This window comes from Neoarius graeffei, chromosome 20 (genome assembly GCF_027579695.1).
Source record: "Neoarius graeffei isolate fNeoGra1 chromosome 20, fNeoGra1.pri, whole genome shotgun sequence".
Taxonomy (NCBI): Eukaryota; Metazoa; Chordata; class Actinopteri; order Siluriformes; family Ariidae; genus Neoarius; species Neoarius graeffei.
In genome coordinates, this window is record NC_083588.1 from 11,443,042 (window position 1) to 11,469,657 (window position 26,616).

The following is a 26,616-nucleotide window of genomic DNA, read 5'->3' on the forward strand; positions in this document are numbered from 1 at the left end:
AGCCTGTCAGGCAAGAAATATCCAATCAATAGCAGTGCTATGGTCAGAAACTGACACTGATGGCCTGATGTCTGATTCACTCACACCACCAGGTCACACACTTCCTGCTGTGCTGAAAGTAGTCCACCATTCCAGTCATATCTGTTCAGTGGGGGATCTATGTACAGTGGTTGCTTTTGACAAAGGGATGACGCATCCATCTGTCGCAACAGACAGACAACAGTCAAAAATTCTACATCGATGACGTGAACTACTGTAGGTATTAGGTGTGTAACGCAGTGACACCGCTTGTATCTGTTTCGTCCTCGAAATATCCATCGCTGTATTTGGATGTAAAGCCAAAGTGGACCTAGCCTAAACCAGAAAGAAGGTTTCTTTTTATACATGACCCTTGAAACACTTGTCGGCTGTCCATCGCTAGCGATGATGACTGCTTCGTTAGGATGTGCAGAAATGCAGATAGGCCACATTAGGACGCAGCGGTGACACGAACGGCCCGGCCGAGCCGCCACGGAATATCTGGCCTCGTGAGCTCTCGTATACTATTCTCCTCTCCTTGTGAAGCACCTTGCACAGTAAGGTAAGACAAACAATGTCGTGCCTCCATCATGTTGTCTCTCTGGACCTCATACATGTCAACCTTTGGTCAATCAAACCTGTATAACCAACCTCCAAAATCCGTATTTCCCTTATAAAATCCGTATAAGATGCAAATTAAAATAATTTACCTAAAATTTGAATGATAATTAACAATGATATATCCCAGTTACTTTTTATTCAATATTAATAACAATAAACCGTCAGAATGAATACAAAGCTCCAATGTTTGACAAAAACACAAAGTGTTATCAGCGTAGTTACGAAGGAAATACTTCGTTGTTTGGAGACAGGTTTCACCGAGCGGCTATTATGCACGAGACTTCATATTAGCCACAAAGTCAGAAAAATCTGTTCGTAAAATTACGTTATAATGACCAAATACAATGAAAAGTATTTTTCCAGTCTCACCTGTGAAAGGTAATCCCATGTGATCTCGTTTGGACGGCAAACCTGCTGGTACAGTTAAACACAGCACATGAATGAGGCATCTTTATTCTCCGCTTTGCCCCATCCAATATGGCGGCGAGGATGACGTATGATTCTACGCAGAAAGCGGCATCTATGTTTGTCTATGACTTCCCGGTTGGCGGGATTCTCGCAATGCGGTGTGTGTATGATCAAAGGTGGAACGAAGTCTCGCTACCACAAGATAACGCGCGATTTCATAAGACTCTTTACTGGCTGTCTGTGGTGTACAGTACGTTTGTAAATGTTATGCGCTCTTTTATCATCGTGGGAATTGATTATAGCTCTAAATAAATATTGAAGTTTTTTTAAAGAATCCGTATAACTTTATTTATACGCCCGTATACTACGTTTATTGAATCAAATCCGTATAAAATACGGACATTCCGTATAGGTTGACATGTATGGGACCTCCAGACCTGATGCCAAGCGGTGCACAAAAGTGCCACAGGCCTGACGGATATGGAAGTTGCCCCACAGTGGCAACTGACTGGCCGAGTGAGACCATCCTTTGGCCATTTGAGTGGCTCTTCCACATGCCATCATGACCCTGTTGGGTTCATCTGCCACATTGCACCGAAAAGCGCCCTGCTGCCAGTGCCTTATTGGTGATGTACTATTTAACCCATCGCTGGAACCCAGGCAGGTGCTACCACTCAGAGTCAGAGCGGACCTGGAAGAAATGGTGATTAAGAGGTAACTCCACTTTCCCCAGTACTCAAGTCCTCCCGGACCTGAGACTCACCACCGGTTGCAGTTTCAAGTCATACCCAGGACAGTGTTTCCCCTTGAAACACTGGGAAGTATGTGAAAAAAAGAGGTAGAAATACTTGCACTGTCAGCATGGTGTGTAAATTTTGGCTCTGACTTTTCCTCAACTTCAGCTACGTCACTCGAGTTGATCATTGATTTTGATTTTATAACTAATTTTGTTCCCAAAATATAAACAAACTATTAGCCTAATCAATACCACCATGACCCTGACCAGGCAGTTACTAAGGATGAATGGATAACTGCTGGAAAAAAGTCATGCAGGTCTTTCTTTGGCCCATAAGCTTTTATATTGCGCCGATGTGAAAATAAAAACCTTCCACCACTAGCCTCAACCAGATGCACTGTAGAAAAAAAAAAAAAAAACAAGCAAAGAATAATATATTCATATTCAGTTACATCCCTGGTAAGCGTGCCTGATAAAATGACAACTCAATGCGTTCCTGTTTCTGATTCTGACCTGCTGCTGCTACTCTGACTGAAAAGCCACATATAAGAAAGATGTTTCAGGTTATATGACTTTTTCCCCTGAAGCGTTTTGACCGTGTCATCTAAAGAAGAAACCAACAGGAGATTCCACTGCCAAAACTGAGAAGTCACGATTCATTAAAACACTGTAACGCCAATGAACTCGTCCTGTCCCGAATTTCCACCATGACGATCACATTTGGCGCGTTTTCGTGGCGAAAAAAAGGACGGCCAAGTACCGACTGGAAAAATGGACTAAACTCTGTATGGCTGTGGTCTTTCAATTCATGAGAAGTGTATGAAATGATTACTTTGGAAATGAAACAGATCTTTGTAAAATTGGCCACTGGCACACAACACCATGTACCTACCATATTTGGATCCCAAATTTTGTAATATGTCAAAATACTACAACACGATAATTTACCACTGCTAACACAGGTGGCATCGATGGTAGGATAAGGTTTGGGGCAGAGCCCAGAGGAAATGCAAAAGAACACAAACTTGCTATGTCACCTTTCCTTCCTTCATAAATGCGAATCTCTCTCTCTCTCTCTCTTTCAGGTTCTCCATCTCTGAGTGGATCTGCGACAGTAATGGTACTGGTTGATGACGTAAATGACATGGTACCACTTTTCTCCTCTTCCTCCTATCACACATCCATATCAGAGAATGCCCCAACAGGAAGTGATGTCATGCTGGTCAGTGCCTCAGACGGAGATGTGGGTCAAAATGGAGTTATTAGGTACTGTATATCCTCGTATGCATTTGAAATACCCAGTGTAGAGAAGCGACAGAGGAAATGGGGTGCCACTCACATCACTTTTGGATGTTTGCGCTTTCTGGGTTTTTGGTAATATGAGACAAGCTGCACTTTTTTTCTGATTAACTCTAAAAAAATAAATAAATAAATAAATAGAGTGTGGGAACAGTTGTTTATCCTGGGTTTCATTTGAATGCTCCGGTCTGGACATTGTTGAACTTTTTGTGTATCATTGTTTTATCATAATTAAGTCCATTATGTAGTCCATAGTCCTACTTTAATTTACTCTTGTAGCACACATAGAATTGTATTCATGTTCACATACTCTCATACACAAACCCAACCCACTCTAAACCGTCCCGCTCCCTGCTGGGGGTGAGAAGCATGCTCCAGTTCTCCAAAAACACGCTAATGAGGATGATGATGGACAGTGACAGACAGACCAGCACGCAACAGGGAGTTTCAGACTGATTTCACCCCTCAGTCCTGTTCACATTAAAAGTGACCTGTTTTAAATTGTCACTAAAAGTGAAACAACACTTGACATTTTTTTCCAATGTAAATTTAAATAAATTTTTATTTTATAAGGCCTCTTTTTTTGTAAATCTGAAGCTGAATAGTGATATTAATAGGATCCCATTTTCTGCATCTTTTGTTAAAAAAAAAATTCCTAGAAGAATGCCTGTAAGAAATCGTCAGGTATCATTGGGTGATATACGGCAGTCACACTTTTCTCAAGAGATAGACTATATCTATATTATATAAATTACATGTGCTATACATATTAAGAAATGAAATTTTCAATGTATATGAGTATTTCTATTAAGCTGTCCGCTGTTGAAAGCACTATATAAATAAAAATTAATTGAATTGAATTGAATATATTAATGCTGTATGGTGTGCTTTCGTCCACAGTTATAGCCTGAGTGGAGGAGATGGGCAGTTTTCCATAAATCCTGCTACAGGGCAAATAATAACCAGTTCAATTTTGGACCGAGAAATACAGGCCAGTTATGAACTGTTGGTGGTCGCATCAGACAGTGGACTTCCGATACCCCTGTCCAGCTCAGCCACAGTTTCTGTCGTTATTAACGACATTAATGATAATCCACCTCGATTTCATCATCACCCCTACGTCACACACATCCCTGCCTCTACTGCTCCAGGTAGGTGATGGAAGAATGTTGTTTAATGAATTTATTATTACAAAAAAAAGTGTTATTGCAAAAAGACCCAATAAACAATTCGAGTTTGTGTAATGCATTGCATCGTCCCGTATGGGGATGCTAGTAATTTATGAAGAAAACATTTCTGATCGGGCGGCACGGTGGTGTAGTGGTTAGCGCTGTCGTCTCACAGCAAGAAGGTCCGGGTTCGAGCCCCGTGGCCGGTGAGGGCCTTTCTGTGTGGAGTTTGCATGTTCTCCCCGTGTCCGCGTGAGTTTCCTCCGGGTGCTCCGGTTTCCCCCACAGTCCAAAGACATGCAGGTTAGGTTAACTGGTGACTCTAAATTGACCGTAGGTGTGAATGTGAGTGTGAATGGTTGTCTGTGTCTGTGTCAGCCCTGTGATGACCTGGCGACTTGTCCAGGGTGTACCCCGCCTTTCGCCCATAGTCAGCTGGGATAGGCTCCAGCTTGCCTGCGACCCTGTAGAAGGATAAAGTGGCTAGAGATAATGAGATGAGATGAGACATTTCTGATTTCATATGGTTGATTCTCTTCTGTTGTTTGGTTTGCAGGTTCACTGGTGTTTGCCGTCACCGTAACAGATGAAGATTCAGGCTCCAATGCTCAACTGCACTATTCTCTGAGTGGCCGAAACTCTGAGAAATTCAAAATTGATCCAATCCGGGGAGCCATAACGGCCAGCGAGAAACTCACCGCCACTTCTGAAGTCACGTTTACGGTTCGCGTCAAAGACGGAGGAAGAAATCCCAAAATGGACAGTACGACTGTAACCGTCCGTTTCGTGTCAGGTGGAGACTTCCCGATCATCAGTATCAAAGAAAAAAGCTTCACTTTTCCAGAAAACCAAGCCATCGACACTGTCGTGACCAAAGTTTCAGGATCATCTACAAGAGCTGGACCATTATCATTCTACATCGCGAGTGGCAACTTGGACAACGCATTTCATGTAGACCAGCTTTCAGGAGAACTGTCTATAAAAAAGGCCTTAGATTATGAGAACATTGACAAGTACGTGCTCTGGATCGAAGCACGAGACCAAAGCTTTCCCCCATACTCGGCATATGAGAAGATTGAAATCACAGTGTTAGACATTAACGATAACAGTCCTTTGTTTGAGAAAGAACCATTTCATGCTGAGATTCTGGAGAACCTCTCACCTCAGAGAGTACTTGTGGTGTCAGCTCTTGACGAGGACAGTGGCCCTAACGGGCAGCTAGAGTACACTATCACTGATGGAAACAAGGAAAATAGCTTTAGTATCAATCGGGCCACGGGAGAAATTCGCACCACTCGACCCTTGGACAGGGAAAAGGTAGCTCAGTATATCTTGAGGGTGAAAGCTACAGACCGTGGTCCATCACCAAAAGGCACTGCAGTCAAAGTCATCATTAATGTTCTGGATGTGAATGACAACGCTCCAAGATTTTCAAAAATTTTTAGTGCTACAGTACCAGAAAACGCACCTGTGGGTTACACGGTCACCCGCGTGACAACTACTGATGAGGACGCAGGTGCCAACGCCGTTAGCCGCTACACTATTGGCGACACGAGTCTTCCCTTTAGCATCAACCCGAGCACAGGAGACATAACCATAAGCAGGCCTCTGAACAGAGAGGACACTCATCATTACATTGCCAAAGTCTCTGCTCATGATTCGGGCTGGACCGTTAGCACTGACGTCACTATATTTGTGACTGACATAAATGACAATGCTCCTAGATTTAGCAGGCCATCCTACTACCTTGACTACCCTGAATTTACTGAGATTGGGTCAGTAGTCACTCAAGTCTCTGCTACAGACCTTGATGAGGGATTTAATGGTAAAATATTCTACCTCATTCGGTCTCAGTCTGAATACTTTCGCATTAATTCGAGCACTGGGGAGATATTTATCAAGCAGCAACTCCGATATCAAAATTCAACTGGCCACAGTAATGTTAATTTAAACAGGCATAGCTTCGTTGTAACAGCATCTGACAGAGGTGTCAAACCTCTGATGAGCGAAACCACAGTGATTGTAAATGTAATTGACAGTAATGATAATCCTCCCATATTTGAGTCATCCTCCTATTTCACCCCAGTCACGAAGAGCGTCAAAGTTGGCACCAAACTCATCAAAGTCACAGCACATGACAAGAAAGACTACGGTGTCAACTCTGACATCGAGTATGGAGTATCAGGAGGCAACGGATCAAGTAAATTCCGTTTGGATAAGCAGACTGGGTGGGTCACTGTTGCCTCTTCTCTTGCTTCTGACGTTAATAAAGTTTATCTGCTTGAGATAACAGTGAGAGATAAAGGGTCCCCACCTCTTTCAGATAAAGCTACTCTTAAAATTGCTGTTACAGAAGAAAATCATCACACTCCAGAGTTTTCTCAAAGCCAGGTTACTGCCACCGTCTCTGAAAGCCTGACTGTTGGTACAGCAATCCGCACTCTTTCTGCAAGAGACAAAGACAAGGACAAACAGATGAACGGACTCATTACATATGACATTTCTTCAGGCAACGATGATGGCCTGTTTTCCGTCAACAGTAAAACAGGGGTCTTGTCCTTGGCTAAACCTTTGGACTATGAGAAAAAACAAAAGCATGAGCTTAGAATATCAGCTACAGATGGAGGATGGATAGCCAAGACCAGCTACGTTACAGTAAATATCCACGTTACTGATGTGAATGACAATCCACCGGTGTTTGACCCTGATGAGTATTTCCCTGTTGTGCAGGAAAATGTGCCAAGCGGTACCATTGTGGTTAAAATGAACGCCACAGATAAAGACACTGGCCCCAACGCTGTTTTGGCTTATGTCATCCAGTCCTCTGACAGTGACCTTTTCATCATAGATCCCAACACGGGTGTCATCACGACACAAGGTTTTCTTGACTACGAGGCCAAACAAGTATATCATTTAACCGTCAAAGCGTTCAACATTCCTGACGAAGAACGCTGCAGCTTTGCGAATGTTAACATTCAACTCAAAGGAGCCAATGAATACGTTCCTCGTTTTGTATCTAAGCAATACTACTTTGAGATTTCAGAGGCTGCACCCAAAGGCACCATTGTCGGGGAGGTGTTTGCAAGCGATAGGGACTTGGGACAAGACGGTGTTGTTTATTACTTGATTTTTGGTAGAAGCAGGAGAAAAGGTTTTGGCATCAACAAAAACACTGGCCAGATCTATGTCACAGGACCTCTTGATCGTGAAAAAGAAGAAAAAATCTCTTTGAAAGTCCTTGCCAAAAATGCAGGCAGTATACGCGGGGCCGATATCGATGAGGTGTTTGTGAATATCACAATCCTTGATGCCAATGATCCTCCAGTGTTTACCCAAGAGTTATACGATGTTCAAGTGAGCGAAGGACTCTCACCTGGAGGTCTCGTCACCTTTGTGAGTGCTGAGGATTCGGATTCTGTGCCAAGCTGGAGCCGATTCACCTACTCCATTGCTGCTGACTACGAATCACCTGCTTTTACGATCAACCCACAAACTGGACAGGTTTCTGTGGCAGCTGAGCTAGATCGTGAAACCACACCCGTGTACAACTTGACCTTGCTGGCTATAGACTCTGGCTCACCCGCAGCTACCGGTACTGCCACTTTGATTGTAACTCTAGAGGACATTAATGATAATGGGCCCACATTAGTGACCATGAGTGGAGAAGTCATGGAAAACCAGAGAGCAGGAACAGCAGTGATGACCCTCAGGGCCACCGATTCAGATCTGGCACCAAATCAAGGTCCTTTCTCCTACAGTCTGCTTACATCATCAGTTGCAACTTATTTCACCTTAACTTCATCAGGGGACCTTAGCACCAGTCGGGAAATAGACCGAGAACAGATCAGTGATTTCTACCTTCCTGTGATCATCAAAGATTCTGGCATTCCTCAGATGTCTTCCACAGGCACCATCCATATCAAAGTTAATGACCAGAATGATAACCCGTCTCAGCCTCGTTCTGTTGAGATTTATGTCCATTATTTTGGCAACATGTTTCCTGGAGGGTCCCTCGGGATTGTGAAACCTCAGGATCCAGACATACAGGACACATTCCATTGCACCTTGATCCCCCCTGTTGCCAGCCTTTTTAGTATTCCCAAAGGAACCTGTGACCTCAGTTCAAATTCCCGATCCACAGATGGAACTTTTGACCTTTTAGTGCGCAGCAGTGATGGTGTACATGGTGCTGTCAATAGCAATGTGCGTGTTTTCTTTATTGGGTTCAGCAATGCTACGGTGGACAACAGCATACTGATCCGTCTCAATTCCCAAAGTATCAGCAACTTCCTTAATAACCACTACCTCAGTTTCTTGCGTATCGCAAACTCACAGCTAGCAGGTCTTGGTACTGGAGTTCAGCTCTATGGGGCATTTGAGTTGAACAACCAGACCTTCCTCATGGCAGCTATCAAACGTGGTCATGGACAGTATGTAAACCCAAGTGGTGTGACTACTTTTTTCCAGAGTATCAAAGAAGCGTTGCACAGACAAAGTGGCGTTAAAATAGATTCTGTGGACCATGACCCCTGTACTAACAACCCTTGCCAGAATGGCGGCAGCTGCAAACGGCGCCTTGGTGTCAGACCAGACATGATGACTGTAGAGAGCGTCCCGATCATTCTCGTCTCAAATCGCCCCCTACAGCCCTATGTCTGTAATTGCAGGCCAGGATATTCTGGTAGTCTGTGTGAAACCGACATCAATGAGTGTCTTCCATCACCTTGCCACAATGGAGGAACCTGCCATAACCTTGTAGGTGGCTTTTCATGTTCCTGTCCAGAAGGTTTCACTGGCATGGCGTGTGAAAGGGATGTCAATGAGTGCCTGTCTAATCCATGCAAGAATGGGGCACTGTGCCAAAATTTCCCCGGTGGCTTCAGCTGCCTTTGCAAATCAGGATTTGCAGGTATAGTACAACATGTCGTCTAGATCTTATGAGCAACACCTTTTACGCTATTGGTCAAGTCACTGCATATTATCTTTTCACACAAATATCGCAAAGTTTTGATCCAAGAGAAATATTTGCTTCTGAGAAATTGGAGAGGTGTTGTAACTCTAGCATTCAGTCACGACTGCCAAAAACCAATTGCTGTTAGGGTTACGGGTTGGGGGGTATCAGCATAAACATGATACATATCAACTTGTCATGTTTATGTTAAAGTAAATGGGATGACACAGTTTGACCCTAATAAGGACACAACTACGGGCTGACCTGAAGTGCACTTGAGTCAAGTTTCACTACCTGCTTTCTGTGAATTTCCATGTGCCTTTCCATGTTTATGCTTTGAAGAGCTCTGTAAGTTAAGAGTTCATTTGGCAAACTGCTTAATGAATTCTTGAAAGGGAAAATACTTTAACAATGCTCTTCTGTGAACTGTTGAATGTAGCAAGGATCTGAAAAGTGATCTAATTAGAATGGTTGCTGTAGTGTCAACACACAATGGTGTAGATTAACCCCTACTAAATGTAACGGCTAGTTGAAGACTTAATAAATGTAACTGAGCAAGTGTGGAAAGGGAGTGAATGCGTTTAACTGTTTACGATAACATTACATTTGAATCAGCTCTGTTTGGGCAGCTGTTGCCTGTAGCTTTTGGAAAGGCCTCTTCATATGGAGCTACAGCAGACGGTTTGTTTCTGGCACGCTCAAGCTTTGAGTCATTATTGTCCTATTTTATTATGACCATAATAAATGATTGTGAGCATTCATGTCTGAGGCCCCAGATAAATGGGGGCTGCAGAAGTATTACACCTATTGACTTACAGTAGTTTGCCTGCCCTCCTGCTGAACCCCCAACTTCCTGTTTTTTAGGTCCAATTGTAGAGAAGGAATTAACGTCCCTCAAGCTTTTTGTCTTACATTTCTGCAACCATGGAGAGCAAATGAGCAAAGCAATTCTTAGTTCTGCACATTCATGAATTTGCATGTTCGCTACCATCTTGTATTGATCACAGTGTTTATTTTGTTCGTCCCATTGTATCATGTTCATGTTATTGGCCTCCCAGATCTCGTGAAGATAGGGTACGTATGTTGAGTTAATGCTGTCATGACAGGTATACGCTTTCACCCCCTATTCTTTTAGACACTTGGGTGCATTTACAAGGTGAGAGCCTTTCAGAATTGTTTTGGCTGAGGAGGTTGAAGTAGACCAGAAGTAGAGAGAGAGTGCAAATGCACAAAATCCCCTGTTGGTTTCTGGGAGCCCCATACATGAACAGCCCTTCACCATATGCCTATGTCATCCTCACCTCATTCATTTTCATTTGTGTTGTTTCATGAACTCAGGGAAAACCTGTGACTCCCTCATCAATTACTGTGAGTGTAACCCCTGTTTCAATGGAGGCTCCTGCCAGAGCCGTGTGGAAGGCTATTACTGTCACTGTCCGTTTGGTAAGTCATCATTCCAGCTGCAAAAGCCAGGTGTTTCAGGCTTGTTCTTGAGCAGTGTTTATCAGACATGGCCATGATTCAGGCCATACTGGAAAATATCAACATGCACGAGAAGTGAAAAACCCATGTGTGAAGAATGTAATGTGTCATGTCTTGTTTTTTTTTTAATTCCCAAAATCATCTGATGTTGGGGAATGTTTGTTTCTCATTGTGTGCGCATAACATTTGTTCAGCTTGGATTCATGTAAGAAAGAGATGCAAAGTCATCATACCAGTCGAAGAAATAGTCATATCAATGTTATTTGTATCGTACTTTGAACAGCAGACACTGTCGCAAAGTAGCTTCACAGAAATCATTATTTCTTCCTGTTTTACAGGCGTTTTTGGGAAACATTGCGAGCTTAACAGCTATGGATTTGAAGAGCTGTCTTATATGGAGTTCCCAAGTTTGGATCCCAACAATAATTATATTTACATTAAGTTTGCTACGCTGAAAGAAAACGCCCTGATTATGTACAATCATGACAACCAGACTGGTGATAAAGCTGAGTTTCTGGCACTGGAGATCTCCGAAGGTCGGATAAGGTTTTCCTTTAACCTGGGCAGTGGCACCTACAAGCTCATGACTATGGTTCGAGTTTCAGATGGTCAGTTCCACACAGTCATAGCCAGGAGAGCTGGAATGGTAAGTCATGTGTAGGTTTGGAAAATAACATCCAACCATGGTTGTAAGCCATCTAGATAATTTTGAAACGTCTACTCAAAAATGTCTACGAGCCCTCAATAGGCCATTGGTAAACTATTGACGCTCTGTAGATGAGTGGAAACATGTCTTAATAATCATAAAGATTATGCAGAACTTGTCCACTGTCCTTGACCGCTATTACCAGACATTGGACATCATTTTTTTACTGTATGATTTTCTCTTAAAAATATTACAATCAGTGCAAGGCCAGTTTGATGTAACGTGAACCTGCATTGGGGGAAGCTGAGCGTGAAAGATATGGAGGTTGTTCTAACATTGAAATAAAACACTCATCAAATGGCTTACAACACTTGCTCAACTTGTTCCTTCTTGTGGTTCGTCTTGACCAGCAATCGTGTTCGAGCTCTTTAATATTTGAAGATTCCTTCAGATTCTTTGGATTTATCTTGTAGATTTTTGAATCGCATCAAACAAAAGCTGGAAACTTTATCAGTCAGTTTGCTTTGGTGAAATGTGAGGTGAAGTCTGTCATCACCATCGGGCTTCCAGGAGAATAGCAGAACCAACAAAAATGATAACCTTCAGGTTTCTGAGATGGCTGGTACTGTGAAACAAATGCAAGTTGGTGCGATTTGCATGTGTGACAGTTCTAAATCTGGTCTGAAGCTTATTGTGGAGTGAAAGATTAAAAACTGGGCTTTCAGCACATCCCTATGGAGGTGTAAAGAACACCCAATCTATGTGTTTGGAAAAGTTGTTGTGGGTCATTTAGATGGGTCTGTGTGTGTTTTTTTGGACATGGATTTTGAGCAGATGTTAAAGTCATAAGCAACCCTTGGTTGTCCCTCTGCGCTTAAGGTCGAACTATGCGAGTCAAGGCTACTTTTGTTTAGTTAAGACGTTCCAGTTTCTGCCCGGAGGCAGCTGCTGACTTTTTTATTGCCCTGTTATGACTTAATGTTCCCTCATTTCTACCAAGGAGAGAAGATACGATCAGGGGTTACAAAACCAGCCAAATAATGGCACCTTTTTAAAGAAAGTATCCAAACGGTACCACTGAAATGGCACTGTGGCTGAGTTGGTTGAAGAGTCTGCCTATTAAAAAGGAAATCCTGGGTTTGAATCCCAGTAGTGCCTTTCCTTTCTGAAGTTTGCCCCAGGGCAACTAAAGACAGGGCCTTACGTTTTTTTTTTTTTTGGGCAGTAGAACTTGAGTGGTTAAGATTTATTTAAGCCCCAGCATTGCCAAGATGTCAAGGTCTGGGAAAAGACATAACTTTGTCGTGAAAATTGTTGGTGGCAAGTTTCCTTTTATATGTAGACCAGTAAGTTAGGCAACAAACATGTTTGGAAGAAATGAAAGTTGTATGTGCCCCAGCTGGATTCATTTTAGAAAAGAGAGCTCACAAACACACACGTCCACGCGCGCATACACACACACACGCACGTACACTCTCTCTCCCTCTCTCTCTCTCTCTCTACTGTGCAATAAGAGTCTGTGTTGTATAAAAACAAACTTCATATAATCTTCAATCTTAAAACAACACAATTTTCTAATAGTCTGAAACAAGAGCTCGGTTATTTTTACGTCACACTATGTCTGGGATTCGTCGCGTTTCTATACTGTACATCTTCGGGGTCCAGGTCTTTGCCTTTCAAATCTTAACGAATGTGATTCTGTCGACTTGGAGAGCCAATTGTAGATCAGTACGCTTGCTGTGCGAGGTCTTTCTTTGCGGCCAAGGTTCTTTGAAGTGTAGAGCCGCAGTAATAAAAAGCCCAGATGGTCGAGCCATGCGGTAACTCAACTGTATCAGTGTACACCAAAGCTGCAGAAGACAAATGCGTCTTGTTTCCATCGTTGGTTTATTTTCTCGCAGCCGTATTTCACTCGCCCAAGCCACAGCTCTGCGTTAACGATTAGGAACGGGGGCTTTTTGCGGGTTTTTGCTGTGTTTACCCAGAGGCCTGTGTGGGCGCCAAGTATCGCCCCCTGTTTTTCAACACCTTTGCGCTCTTTCCATCTCTCTTGCCACGACAGTCTTTCCTCCCTCTGTTCATAAACCACAGAGTTGTGGGTTTGGACACAATAGCAGTGAGGAGCCATAGTGTGTTTGTTTAACAAGAGAGAGGAATGATGTTTCTATTTAACTCACTGTAACTCTTTATTTCATTCACAACAATTCTGCCTGATCTCATTTCTCCTCATGTGAACTTTTAGTTTGGGATCTTCTCAGTTTAGAAGGATAGAAGAAATAGGAAACTCCAAGCAGCCATGTTAGCTAATGCTTTCTACTGTCTGTGCTAGCACTGTTTACACCAGGGGTCACCAAACTTTTTTCTCTGGGGGCCACATTGTCGTTCCTGACTGTGATGGGGGCCGGGGTCGGGTCAGCTATATCGCATAGAATTGTATGACCCAGACAAATATGACCACCAGCAGGCCTCATTGTGTAGTAGAGATTACTAGCCTGGCACGGCCATCCCCACTACTATATCCCCCACTACTATATCAACACTTGATTCCTGGCACATATTTGTTTATCTTTACTAGTGGTTTGCAAAAGTAGTAATCGAGTCTTCACACTTTGTTTTAATTTGAAATACCACAGATATTCCATTTATTTATTTTCTAATAAAAATAATATCAAAGCTGTCAAGGTAAGAAACATCTGCCTAGTTGAGGTGATTGACACTGGCAAAGGTGAGTGGAAAATTATAAATTGTAGGTAGGCCTGTTGATATTATTAATAATATAAATAATAATTGTATGCAGCACTTAATAAAGGTCAAATAAATAGGCCTATAAAATAAATACATTTTAAAAAACAGTGAAATTATAATAATATGAGCAGTAGATCAATAGATCAGCAGTTGTGCTGTGTCCTGCACGTCATTGCTCTCATCCATGGCCAAAGCAAAAAACTCAAATTCTGACGCTTTCTCATTCAGCTGGTCATACACGTTGTCCCCCAAATCTTCGGTTCGCCTGGTCATAGTAGGTGCAGAGAGACTCACCGCGTTGAGCGCATCCTTCTTGTCGGGACACACCTCCTCGGCCACAGCAAGCATGCATACTTTAACAAAGTCCGCATCGGTAAACGGCTTTCCATGGGTAGCTAGTAGGTGAGCTACCTTATAGCTAGCTCGGACAGCAGCCTGGTTGATCTGGGTTTGGTGAAGGAATACATTCTGTTGTGCAGCCAGTCCGCATTTCATCCTCCGAATCCTGTCTTCTCTTGTTTGCCCTCGCAAACTAGCATACTCTTTGTGGCGGGTTTCATAGTGACGACGCAGATTATATTCTTTGAAAACCGGCACACTTTCTTTACATACAAGACAAACTGCACGGTCCTTACACTGAACGAAAAAATAATCGGTGGTCCACTGTTCTTTAAAAACTCTGCACTCTCTGTCAGCTTTTCGCTTACCGCTCGCCATTTTGCTGTCCTGAACACTGACAGTTCTCTGCGCGTGCGCTGCCTGTCACTGCTTGATCGCGAGCATATGACAAAAATTCGGAAAATATGAATAGTTCATTTTATAACTAAATATCAATTTTAATTGATAAAATCAACAAAATACAAGATGCAGACATGTTATTATTTGCCAAAAAGCAATTTAAAAAAATAGGCCATGACCACTTTTGGGGATTGCCTCATAGGGCCAGTTCAAGTGATGGGGGGCAGAGGGGCTGGGGGGCTGGTCAAAGGGGGGTGGCGGGCCGGATCTGGCCCGCGGGCTGTAGTTTGGTGACCCCTGGTTTACACTGTTTATCTTTATCCCAGTGGCAACTATTACAGTAAGAAGGATACAAAGGAAAAGAACATCCTCGCAGCCATGATCACTGGTACTTAATTGGTTTCCCGGATTGTTAGCATTGTTTTTCTTTTCCTCACCTCAAGTCACTGCAGTAAGCAGCCATGCTAACTGATCCTGAATAGAGGATGTGCAGTCACGTGACCCGTCCGTGTTTACGCCGCCATATTGGACGGCTTCAGGATTGTTTACCTTGCGCGAGCGTAATGGATCCAGGGAGTAATCCCCAAGAAAATTCGGAAAATACCCCGTCTACATCGTGCGATAACTTGTCTAAGTTTGTTCAGCATCTTGAAGGTGACGTGAGGCAGCGTTACGTGGAAAAGTGTTCCAGGTTGGGGATCGCAGATCCGTACAACTTGATGCAATCCTTGTTCAGGGAAATTCGGAGCTGCGGTGCCGGCGATTTGCCCGATCTGGCCTACCGCGACATTTACAATTTTCTTGTTAATCGTGAATCGTGTTACACTGGCAAAGCCCTCAAAGCTTACAAGAGCCTGGAAGCTTATAAATATTTTGTTGCGGGATGGGTATCCCAACTATACCTCTGTAAGGTTACGAAGAAGAATGTCTACTTGATAACCTCACGGGTACCGTAAGTGGCATTAAGACGTTTATCATAAAGAGACTATGCAGGACGTTTTATCGTAAGAATGTTCGAAATCTAAACTCAGTTCCAGATAATGACAGGGTTGTAAATATGTATGTTTTTGTCTGAAATAAAAAAGATAAAACATTGTCATAGACTAGGCCAGGGTAGTAGGGCTAGGTATAGCTATTTTAAACGTTCGAGATCAAGCGGACTGACGGCCACAAACACTGTACTGTCTAGTTTCTAAAGGCCCGGTCCCACTGCACTTACGGATGCAAAGAGGATGTAAAACGTAAAAAAATCTTTGCCATCCGTTGGAAAACGCTATGCATCCGTTGTGTACTCATTGCATACGTGCTTCATACGCTCTATCCATCGAGCATCCGTCCACTGTGATTTCATCCGCGCAAAAAGTTTTGAGCTGCACAAAACTTTTAGAACAGATGAACTTTCCGCCGTGTACGATGTAAATCCGCGACATATACGAGCAACAAACGTTCTATGTCCGTTATCATCCGTTAAACGTCTGCTGTATCCTCTCTGCATCCTCTGGGCATCCTCGCAACTCACATCCGCTGCAGCTGAAAACGGAAAGAGGGAGGAAAGATAAGGTACATGAAACGTCTATTCATCGTTAGTAGCACGGAAATAGAAAGGATGTAAAGGCCCGGTCCCACTGCACTTACGGATGCAAAGAGGATGTAAAACGTAAAAAAATCTTTGCCATCCGTTGGAAAACGCTATGCATCCGTTGTGTACTCATTGCATACGTGCTTCATACGCTCTATCCATCGAGCATCCGTCCACTGTGATTTCATCCGCGCAAAAAGTTTTGAGCTGCACAAAACTTTTAGAACGGATGAACTTTCCGCCGTGTACGATGTAAATCCGCGACATATACGAGCAACAAACGTTCTATGTCCGTTATCATCCGTTAAACGTCTGCTGTATCCTCTCTGCATCCTCTGGGCATCCTCGCAACTCACATCCGCTGCAGCTGAAAATGGAAAGAGGGAGGAAAGATAAGGTACATGAAACGTCTATTCATCGTTAGTAGCACGGAAATAGAAAGGATGTAAGCGTATGCATCTCGTATATAAAGTATTCAAAACGGACAAAGCGTTTATATCTGGGATGTATCTCGTATATTTAGGATGTCTGGAGTATGTCTAGAGTATGTAGAAGGACACCTAGCGGACAATCGATATTTTGTATAAAAAGGGGGAGAAAATCATCTAGTAGTAGAGATGTATCGATGTAGCCGCCAGCACGTCTTTCCGCTTTATGCTGACAGCGTGCGTGCTGCATCCCTTTATATCCGCGGAGCAGACGCAATTCATACCCCCCGCATGCGCAGTGAACGGTCTGCATCCGATATACATCCGCGCAACATCCCCTTTGTTTCCGTTAGGCGTACGTGATGCATCCTCTTCATCCGCTATGCATCCGCTCTTTCTGCTATGCGTCCGCTTCTCAGTTATCACCGGTAACCCCTTCGGAGCTGTCATCCACTTCCATCCGCTTTCACCCGCTAGGCTTCCTATGAACATGCGTTTAACATCCCCGCTATATACTACCCACGACCGTTCTTTTCCTTTCTGTTTTCGCAAATTTTCGCCATTTTTGTCCATTTCTGGAGCGGATGAAAACGGATAGAGCCACCCCCGAAATTTTGCTCGTCCGCTGTGTCCTTTTTGCATACGTTTTGTGTCCATCGGCCAGTGGGACCGAGCCTTAAGCGTATGCATCTCGTATATAAAGTATTCAAAACGGATAAAGCGTTTATATCTGGGATGTATCTCGTATATTTAGGATGTCTGGAGTATGTCTAGAGTATGTAGAAGGACACCTAGCGCAGTGAACGGTCTGCATCCGATATACATCCGCGCAACATCCCCTTTGTTTCCGTTAGGCGTACATGATGCATCCCCTTCACCCGCTATGCATCCGCTCTTTCTGCTATGCGTCCGCTTCTCAGTTATCACCGGTAACCCCTTCAGAGCTGTCATCCACTTCCATCCGCTTTCATCCGCTAGGCTTCCTATGAACATGCGTTTAACATCCCCGCTATATACTACCCACGTCCGTTCTTTTCCGTTCTGTTTTCGCAAATTTTGTCCATTTCTGGAGCGGATGAAAACGAATAGAGCCACCCCCGAAATTTTGCTCGTCCGCTGTGTCCTTTTTGCATACGTTTTGTGTCCATCGGCCAGTGGGACCGGGCCTTAAGTATGCAGTTATCATTCAATCCGAAAATCAACTTAACAGATGTACTAGGAGTATTGAATTAGAAGATTACACCTACCTGATATGAAGTGTTCACTACAAATTCGGCTGGTAGAACTGGGGTTCCAGTTTTCTCTTCGCACAGCGGACACCCATTTTGCGCGTCTCTCCTCGTCTGCGGGGAATCTATAAAATGACAGGCCCTCCTTTTGGCCCTGTCTATTGGTACAACCAAATGCTGAACAAGATATAACCATTCTCGAAAGATCTACTCCCACACACTTGATAATTAGAACGGGTTCGTCTAAGTTCTATGCGCGGCCATGCCGTCCAAGATGCCCGATAAACAAATATCACGTGACCTCGTGACGTCACGTGCACGCTCTCTATACGGTTTGCTAGTTGATAGCATTGTTAGCATTGTTTTTCCTTTACCTCATCTCACTTCCTTGCAGTCTGAAAGATACAAAGAAAGGAAACCTGGAGCACTCAAGCGAACTTCTCCTCCATGGGTTTTATCGATTTGTATTGTGAGCATTGTTTGTTAACCTTACCTCAAGTCATTGCTGACTAGTCCTCAGGCGTTGTCATTTTGTTAGCATTGTTTTCCTCACATAATTGCAGTCAAGGCTAATTTGGGGCTAATTTTCCCTAAAAAGTCATTGAATCTCTTTTTCTTTTGGAAGGCTGCATCGCTCACGGTTGATCTGTGTGGAGAAGAACAGGAACCTGGGTACTGCGCGGTCAGCAACGTGGCTGTCCATACTGACTGGTGAATACACATTGATCTCTCCTGTGGTAGCTGGAGGAAATGCACGTTTTATATTTTTTTTGTCATTTCCTTTCTGCATCAAATTTACTAAATTAGCTTAATTTGGTAATAAACCTATATGTAGCTAATTTAATTATATTTAATATCATCATTTATTGTGATGGTGAGGTTTATTTGGACACAATAGCCTGTGTGTCCTTCCGGGAGTTACTAATCTTCTCAGTCTCACTGCCTTTCTAATTTTCTCTGTCTGGTTTGTCTTTATATTCTTTTCTCGGTCTCTCATTGTTTTTCTTTCCTTCTGTCTCCATCTCGTATTTCTGTCGAACTGTTTCTCTCGGTCTCCCTTTTGGTCTTACTCTGTCTTTCGCCGTCTCTCTTTTTTTTGTCACTGTCCTGCATTTTTGGTATTCTGTATTTTTTTTCTATCTCTCTTTTTGCCTTCTTACTCTGTCTGCCTTCATCCATCTTTTGCTCTCTTTGTTTCTCTCACTACCCCCCCCCACCATCTTTCTCCCTATCCTCTCACTGTCTCTCATTTATTCTCACAGGATTTTGGACGTACAGCCAAATCGTTTGTCGGTCGGAGGTGTTCGGGCGATCGAACCACTCCTACAGCGCAAAAATCAAGTGCACACACATGATTTTGTCGGCTGCATCATGGAATTTGCCATCAACGGACGTCCTCTGGAGCCGTCGCAGGCTCTGTCATCTCAAGGCATCTTAGACAGGTGCGTTACACATGCACTTTCTCACACACACACACACACACACACACACACACATAACCATAGTTATAGGTAGACTAAATCCATTTCACGTATTTCACTTGCAGAAAAAAAAAGAATGCAAGCAGACTCATCTTTCCATTTATTTTACTCCAGTTGCCTTGATTTCTGGATTAAAATTGGGTTTTTCATCTTCTACTGTACTATTGAAGTGATGGATGCTAATCACGTTTTTCCATTTTATAGTTTTTCTTGGTTGTTTCAGGTATTTACAGTTGGCCTACTACTCTGGTAGTTGCGGTAGTAGTTTACTACCCATGATTAGTGGTTAGATATGCTCGCGAAACTGCAATAACTACTACCTTAATATCACATCACAACAAATGTGTTTACCTTTGTTATGAGATCAGAGAGTACCTAAAAAAGCAGTCAGGCAGGTGAACCTAAGCTGAAAATGCTCACGATGGAAATAATAAATGATATTTTAAACGAGGGATGTATTTTTCACAGCTGTGCATGTTGACTGGCACACCTTTGATTAATTGTCTTCAATCTTGTTTGACACAATATCTTTGTCTGTGGTTTATTTATCACGACTGATCTGTTTGGCAAAAGGCAAGATGTTGACGAAGCCTAAAAGAAAACCAGAGCTCATCTGTGCATACTGTTAGCTTGGTCGACGGAGGAGAACTCTGAAAGCATACACACTGTCTCAGACAGTCAGCAAGAGGAAAAATTACTTTACCATGTATGTTTCATATGGAGAGAGAGAGAGAGAGAGATACAGTAGTATTAGTGTTTTGATAACTGTTCAAATCAAAACATTTCTTAGTACTGGACTCTTGGGCTCTACTGTATTCATACACACTCAGTGAACCCACTACCCTCAACAGGCAGCTATTGAAGATCACACTTCACTGAACCGCCCGCTGTCTGATGCACTTTTATTAGTGTCCAAACGTCTGTTTTTGTAAGCTAGAAAAAACATGCAGTGTTTTCATGGATTTATAAAATGGAGGCGACAGATCTTTTGCTAATATGCTAATACAGCTCGCTCTCTTTCCATTTATTTTTGTTAGTGGTGGGATCATCTCATCTGCTTCTCTGTCTGTCTGTCAGTACATCAAAATGTTGTCTTTATGTGTGTGTGTGTGTCTTGCAGATGCCCCAGGATGGAAGGAGCATGTGTCACTAACCCTTGCAGGCATGGTGGGACGTGTTTGGACATGTGGTCATGGCAACAGTGTCAATGCAATGAAGGACTCACGGGCAAATACTGTGAGAAATGTAAGGAAAATGATTCAGTTGGGGCAATTTGGATGGATTGGGGAAAATTGGTCAAAGAGTGTAGTTTGATAGAGATTGATGTGGTAAAATGGGTCAGGGACCATTTGATATAGATTGATCTGGTAAGATATGTCAGAGGAGGCAGTTTGAGATAACTTGACGGGGTAGGACAGGTCAAACAAGGCAGTTTAATGGAGATTAATGGGGTAAGACAGGTCAGAAGGGGAAGTTTGATAGATCGATGTGGTGAAACAGGTTAAAGGGAGCAGGTTGACACAGATAGATGAGGAAGATGGGTCAAAGGGGGTGTAGTTTTACATTGATCAACAGGATAATATTGGGTCGGAGAGGGTAATTTGACTTGATTTGTATACATTGTGTAAAACAGGTCAGAGGGAGCAGCTAGATTTGGATCAATTGGGTAAGTTTGGTCAGAGGAAGCAGTTTGATTTGGAGTAACTGGGTAAAATTGGTCAGGGAGGACAGCTTGATTTGGATCAGTCAGAAAGGGAAGTTTGATTTCGAGCAGAGTTTCTCAGTCTTCCTCCTGGAACCCACCTGGACTGCCCATCTTCTGTCTATCCTTGCTCCAAGCAAAACACACCTGATTTAAATGAGTGTGATTCACATGTTCTTGATTGAATCACTTGTGCTCAGCTAATCAAAAGTGCCATTGATGAGTTCAGTCAGGTTCCTTAAAGCAGGGAAAGATGGAAAACATGCAGAACAGGAGGGATCCAGGAGCAGGATTGAGAACCAGTGGGTGAAATTGGTCAGAAGGGGCAACTTAATTTGGATCAATTGGGAAAGATTGATCAGAAGATGCAGTTTGATTTAGAGCAAATGGGTAAAATTGCTCAAGTCTCTCTTCCCAGAGTTTAACCCTTTTGGAAGATGCACTGTAGTCTAGGGGTTGGACAGAAGATAGAAAGCTTGCCCGTGATTTCAAACGCTGGGGTGGCAAGGGATGGTCATAAAGGTGGTGTGAGAAATTTCCAGAGGACAGTCAAATATCTATCGATCCCTCAGAGAAACTCCCTCCTGGTTCTGACCAACCATGGATAACATGGCATAGTCTCAACTGCTGACACACATATGGAGATGTAAATCTAATATGGTGAAGTAGAGATAGACCAAAGATGCAGCAGATTGCGAGCACGGACAGGGCCCCCAGACTATGGAACATCTCCTGAGCTGTGGCATGCTGCATGACACATGCACTGTAAAGGACCTGGCAGAGGCCAATGACATGGTGCTCAAATTTGCTTGCCATTGGCAAGCAGTAGTGTGAAGGCACGAAATGATGACTGGGTAAAATTGGTCAGAAGGGGCAAACTGATTTGGATCAACTGGGAAAGATTGGCCAGAAGGTGCAGTTTGATTTTGAGCAACTGAGTAAATTTGGTCAGTGGGTGATTTTAGATCAACCAGGTAAGGCAACTCTGGGGGGGGTGGGATTGAGCTGATCTGGCTCAATTGAATAAGACTGGTCATCGAGGGCAGTTTGAGATTGATGGGAGAAAAAAGGGTCAGAGGTGGCACTTTACAGAGAGATCAGTCAGGTAAGAGGGGATCTGAAATGGTAAACTGATAAAGGCTGATAGGGGAAGATGGGTCAGGAGGGAGTTTCACATAGATCAGGAGTGTAAGTACAGGTAGATGTGGCAAATTTGGGGGGTTAGGAATGTCAGAGGAGGTAGTTTGATATATTGTGGAAAGTTGGGCAAGATGGCCCAGAAAAGGAAGATACGATGGCTCAGGTTTGATTGGTTTCATGGTATCATGGTTTGATTGGAATAATAGGGTAGAAATGGTCAAACAGGGCAATTTGATTTCAGTCAGTGGTATATGATGGGTCAGAAAGTGCAGTTTGCTTGAGTTTGACAGGAGGAAATGGGTCAGAGGGGGCCATGGAAATGGGTGGCACGGTGGTGTAGTGGTTAGTGCTGTCGCCTCACAGCAAGAACGTTCTGGGTTCGAGCCCAACAGCCGACAGGGGCCTTTCTTTGTGGAGTTTGCATGTTCTCCCTGTGTCTGCGTGCGGGTGCTCCGGTTTCCCCCACAGTTCAAAGATATTGTAGTTAAGTTAACATGGGGCGGCCTTGGGCTGAAGTGCCCTTGAGCAAGGCACCTAACCCCCAACTGCTCCCTGGGCACTGTAGCATAGCTGCCCACTGCTCTGGGTATGTGTGTGCGCTCATTGCTCACCTGTGTTCACTGCTTCAGATGGGTTAAATGCAGAGACGAATTTCACTGTGCTTAAGTGGACGTGTGATAAAGTTCTTCTTCTTCCTCATTTCATAAGGACCTGTGGGGTGAAATGGGTGATTAAGCAGATTGATATCCATCAATGGGATAAGAAAGGGGAAGACAGGGCAGATCAATGGGGTAAAAGATATTCAAAGGAGGAACTCTGATCGAGTTAAGTGGTAAGATGGACCAGAGGGGGCAGTTTCATATACAGTAGATCAGTGGGATAAGTCTGGACAGAGGGTGCAGTTTGATATAGAAAATACGAGGGTAGAAGTGGTAAGACGGGGCAGGATAGGTCAGTGAGGTAAGACCAGGCAGAGTTTGGTTTTATCTACAGCGGGGAGAGTAAGAGGCCTCAGAGAGGGCAGTTGGATAAATTGATGAATTCGGACGTATCTGAAGAGGAGTTTAAAAGGATTTTTCTCTTTTTCTCTCCTAGTCATTTCTGCAGATTCGGCTTTATCCCTTGACGGTAGCGGCCGTTTGGATTACTCTCTCCGTCAAAGCTGGAAGAGAGACGTGATGATGCAGCGGAATTTGCCGAGCTTCTCACACACATACCCACAGTCACAAACACACTCGCATACACAATCCGACAGCAGCAGCCTGGAGCTGAAGTTTCGCACTCGCAGCAAAACTGGAACAATTTTACACGTCCAGGAAATCTCTAACTACACTACTGTCAGGGTGAGAAGTAACACACACACACACACACACACACACACACACACACACACACTCTCTCTCTCTCTCTCTCTCTCTCTCCAGCTACACTACTCGCAGCCTGCATTCATCTTTGGAAGTGATGAGTTGCTGAAACAAGTGAAGCACATACATGTATGATGTACACACATTGTTATGGATGAGTTAGTGTGTGTGTGTGTGTGTGTGTGTGCACGCGCTGTATTTCCTCACTCAGCTATAGTTTAAGTTTGACTAATTCTGGGCACAAAGCCAATCACTCATCCCTCTGCATTTTTTCATTTCTCTGTACCAATTTTTTCCTCTTTTTTTTTTTTAGAGTTCTCTCTATCACACCTTCTGTCTCACCAACAATCTCTTATTTATTTCTCTCTCCTGCTTCATCTCTCTATTCCTCTCATCAGTCCTTTTTCTCTCTCTTTCTTGCCATCTTCCTCTTCCTCCATCTGCCATCCCTTTTTTACTTTACTAATCTCCCATCATTTAATGTTCTTCTCTCTCTCTCTCTCTCTCTCTCTCTCTCTCACACACACACACACACACACACACACACACAATATCAGTACATGATACTCGAGTCAACGGTCAAGATTTGTTCCCCAGATTGATTTTCACTTCATTTTCCCCCCTTGGTAAGATGGATTTTCCATTTCCAGAGTTTGTGACTGTTTTAAATCATACAACCTGCACAGTGTACACTCTTTCCTCTCTCCCCCTCATACTTTACCTCTCTTCTCTCCTATTACATGTTACTAGAGACATTTCTCTCTCTCTCTCTCTCTCAGCTCTCATTGCCTTTCTCTTTCTCTGCGTCTACAACCAACAACCTTTCTTTCCTTTATCTCTTTTCCTTTGTCGCACTCTTTCGTCTTCTGCACATTCTCTCTCACTTACACACACATACTTACCGTACTCTCCTCCGAGATATTTTCACTCATGTGTGTCTTACCATGTTTAAATATTTCTCTAATCCTGACCTTACCCTCAGTAACCACATGCTTTTCCTTGTTCCTTGCACCAGCTGAAGAACGGGAACCTGCAGTATGTGTCCGACGCCGGCGTGGCGGGGAAGGTGGAGAGGATCGTGGGGGATGTAGGTTTCTCAGACGGTCAATGGCACACGCTGCTGTTACAGAAAAACATCTCCTCCACCACAATCCTCATCGACGAGTCGATCCTGCGCGTCATCGCACACACCACGCAGGATTTCGGAGGTCTCGACGTCCTCACGCTGTCGCTCGGAGGAGAGCTGTCGCGGACCAACCCGCAGAAGAACACACCAGGTTCTCCAGTCATATCTTTTATATTAGCTTTATGCTTTTGTTCTATGAGCCATCAAAGGCTAGCTGAGCATTATTATTCAAGAATCTATTATTTTATCACTGGGACAGAGCTGTACTCTTGCTGTGTGGGACTGTCAGGTGAAAGGAACATCGCTGTTTCAGCTCGATAGCTGTTAAGTTTTATTCAAAAAATGGAAAAACAGACTGACAGTAGAAATCAGGAATAAACAAGAAGACTCAACCAAGATGACGAAAATTGTCATGTAATTCCACTCAGCAGGATCTAAACCAGTTCTTCCACTGAGATGCATCACGTTATTTCACTCGTGAATTTAGAGCTGTCCCAAAAATTTGGGAGGAAAGGAGTAGGAGGAGGAGAAAAGATACACATGATGTGTGAACATGCACTCAGTTTTTTATATGTAACCAAGTTTATCATGGATGTATTACATCATCTTCAAGAAACCTTCAGAACCGTCTGCGATACTAACTCAGACATAATCTTGCTAAACTTTTTGATTATTTCGAAATAACTCTATATAGAATTAAACCAGCAAAAAAAAAAGGTGGATCAGGTGTCAGAGAAAACGTATCAAATAGAGGATCAGATAACAAATGGCAAAGACAATGATTGGATTTGAACTGGAAAATGTTGGCATCGTATAAAAAAAGACTTCCCATGTTTTTGTTTTTTTTTCCTTTTGTTAGGATTGCTTTTATTACATTTCTACTTTAGGCTTTATTATATTTGCAAAGTAAGAGTTTTTCTATGAAAAAGTCAAACGGAAACGCTTCATCCCATTCCCATCTCATCTCATTATCTCTAGCCGCTTTATCCTTCTACAGGGTCGCAGGCGAGCTGGAGCCTATCCCAGCTGACTACGGGCGAAAGGCGGGGTACACCCTGGACAAGTCGCCAGGTCATCACAGGGCTGACACATAGACACAGACAACCATTCACACTCACACTCACACCTACGGTCAATTTAGAGTCACCAGTTAACCTAACCTGCATGTCTTTGGACTGTGGGGGAAACCGGAGCACCCGGAGGAAACCCACGCGGACACGGGGAGAACATGCAAACTCCACACAGAAAGGCCCTCGCCGGCCACGGGGCTCGAACCCGGACCTTCTTGCTGTGAGGCGACAGCGCTAACCACTACACCACCGCGCCGCCCGGAAACGCTTCAGTTTAAAAAAATATATATTTTAAAGCTGACGAGTAAGATAGACTGGTACCAAAATCCAGAATTGTAACACCCAAAGGCATTTTTGAGACAAAGTCGGCAAACAGTCTTATTTTGTCAATTTGGGTGTGCCGAATTCAAATCTGCAATATGCCGAGCTCTATCTGACCTCTGTTGACCTCTAGAGGTCATTGAACTTTGGGCCTGTAAACGTCTCAGCTGAACCCAGTTTCTCCGCTTTCTAAGGAATGAAATGTACTAAAATGATTAATGAAGTTAGCAAATGGCCTTGTTTGTTAAATGTTTGGGTGCTGAATTCATTTTTCATTTGTAAAACGACATATGACCTCTGATAACCTCAAGGTCATTAAACTTGGCCTATAGGCCTATGCATTTAACGGCATTTTTAAACTGA

General features: G+C 43.4%; 1 protein-coding gene across 1 annotated transcript in view; it reads left to right on the plus strand.

The window, feature by feature from the left end:
* The window catches only part of fat4 (FAT atypical cadherin 4), a 154,738-nt gene that overhangs the window by 121,849 nt on the left and 6,273 nt on the right, over positions 1 to 26,616 (plus strand). The window contains exons 7-16 of the mRNA XM_060901236.1: positions 2,869 to 3,049; positions 3,983 to 4,233; positions 4,808 to 9,160; positions 10,541 to 10,645; positions 11,023 to 11,330; positions 18,675 to 18,760; positions 19,312 to 19,491; positions 20,651 to 20,775; positions 23,468 to 23,715; positions 24,752 to 25,013. Of these exons, the coding sequence (XP_060757219.1) occupies positions 2,869 to 3,049; positions 3,983 to 4,233; positions 4,808 to 9,160; positions 10,541 to 10,645; positions 11,023 to 11,330; positions 18,675 to 18,760; positions 19,312 to 19,491; positions 20,651 to 20,775; positions 23,468 to 23,715; positions 24,752 to 25,013 (6,099 nt within the window). The remainder of the gene's footprint in view (positions 1 to 2,868; positions 3,050 to 3,982; positions 4,234 to 4,807; positions 9,161 to 10,540; positions 10,646 to 11,022; positions 11,331 to 18,674; positions 18,761 to 19,311; positions 19,492 to 20,650; positions 20,776 to 23,467; positions 23,716 to 24,751; positions 25,014 to 26,616) is intronic.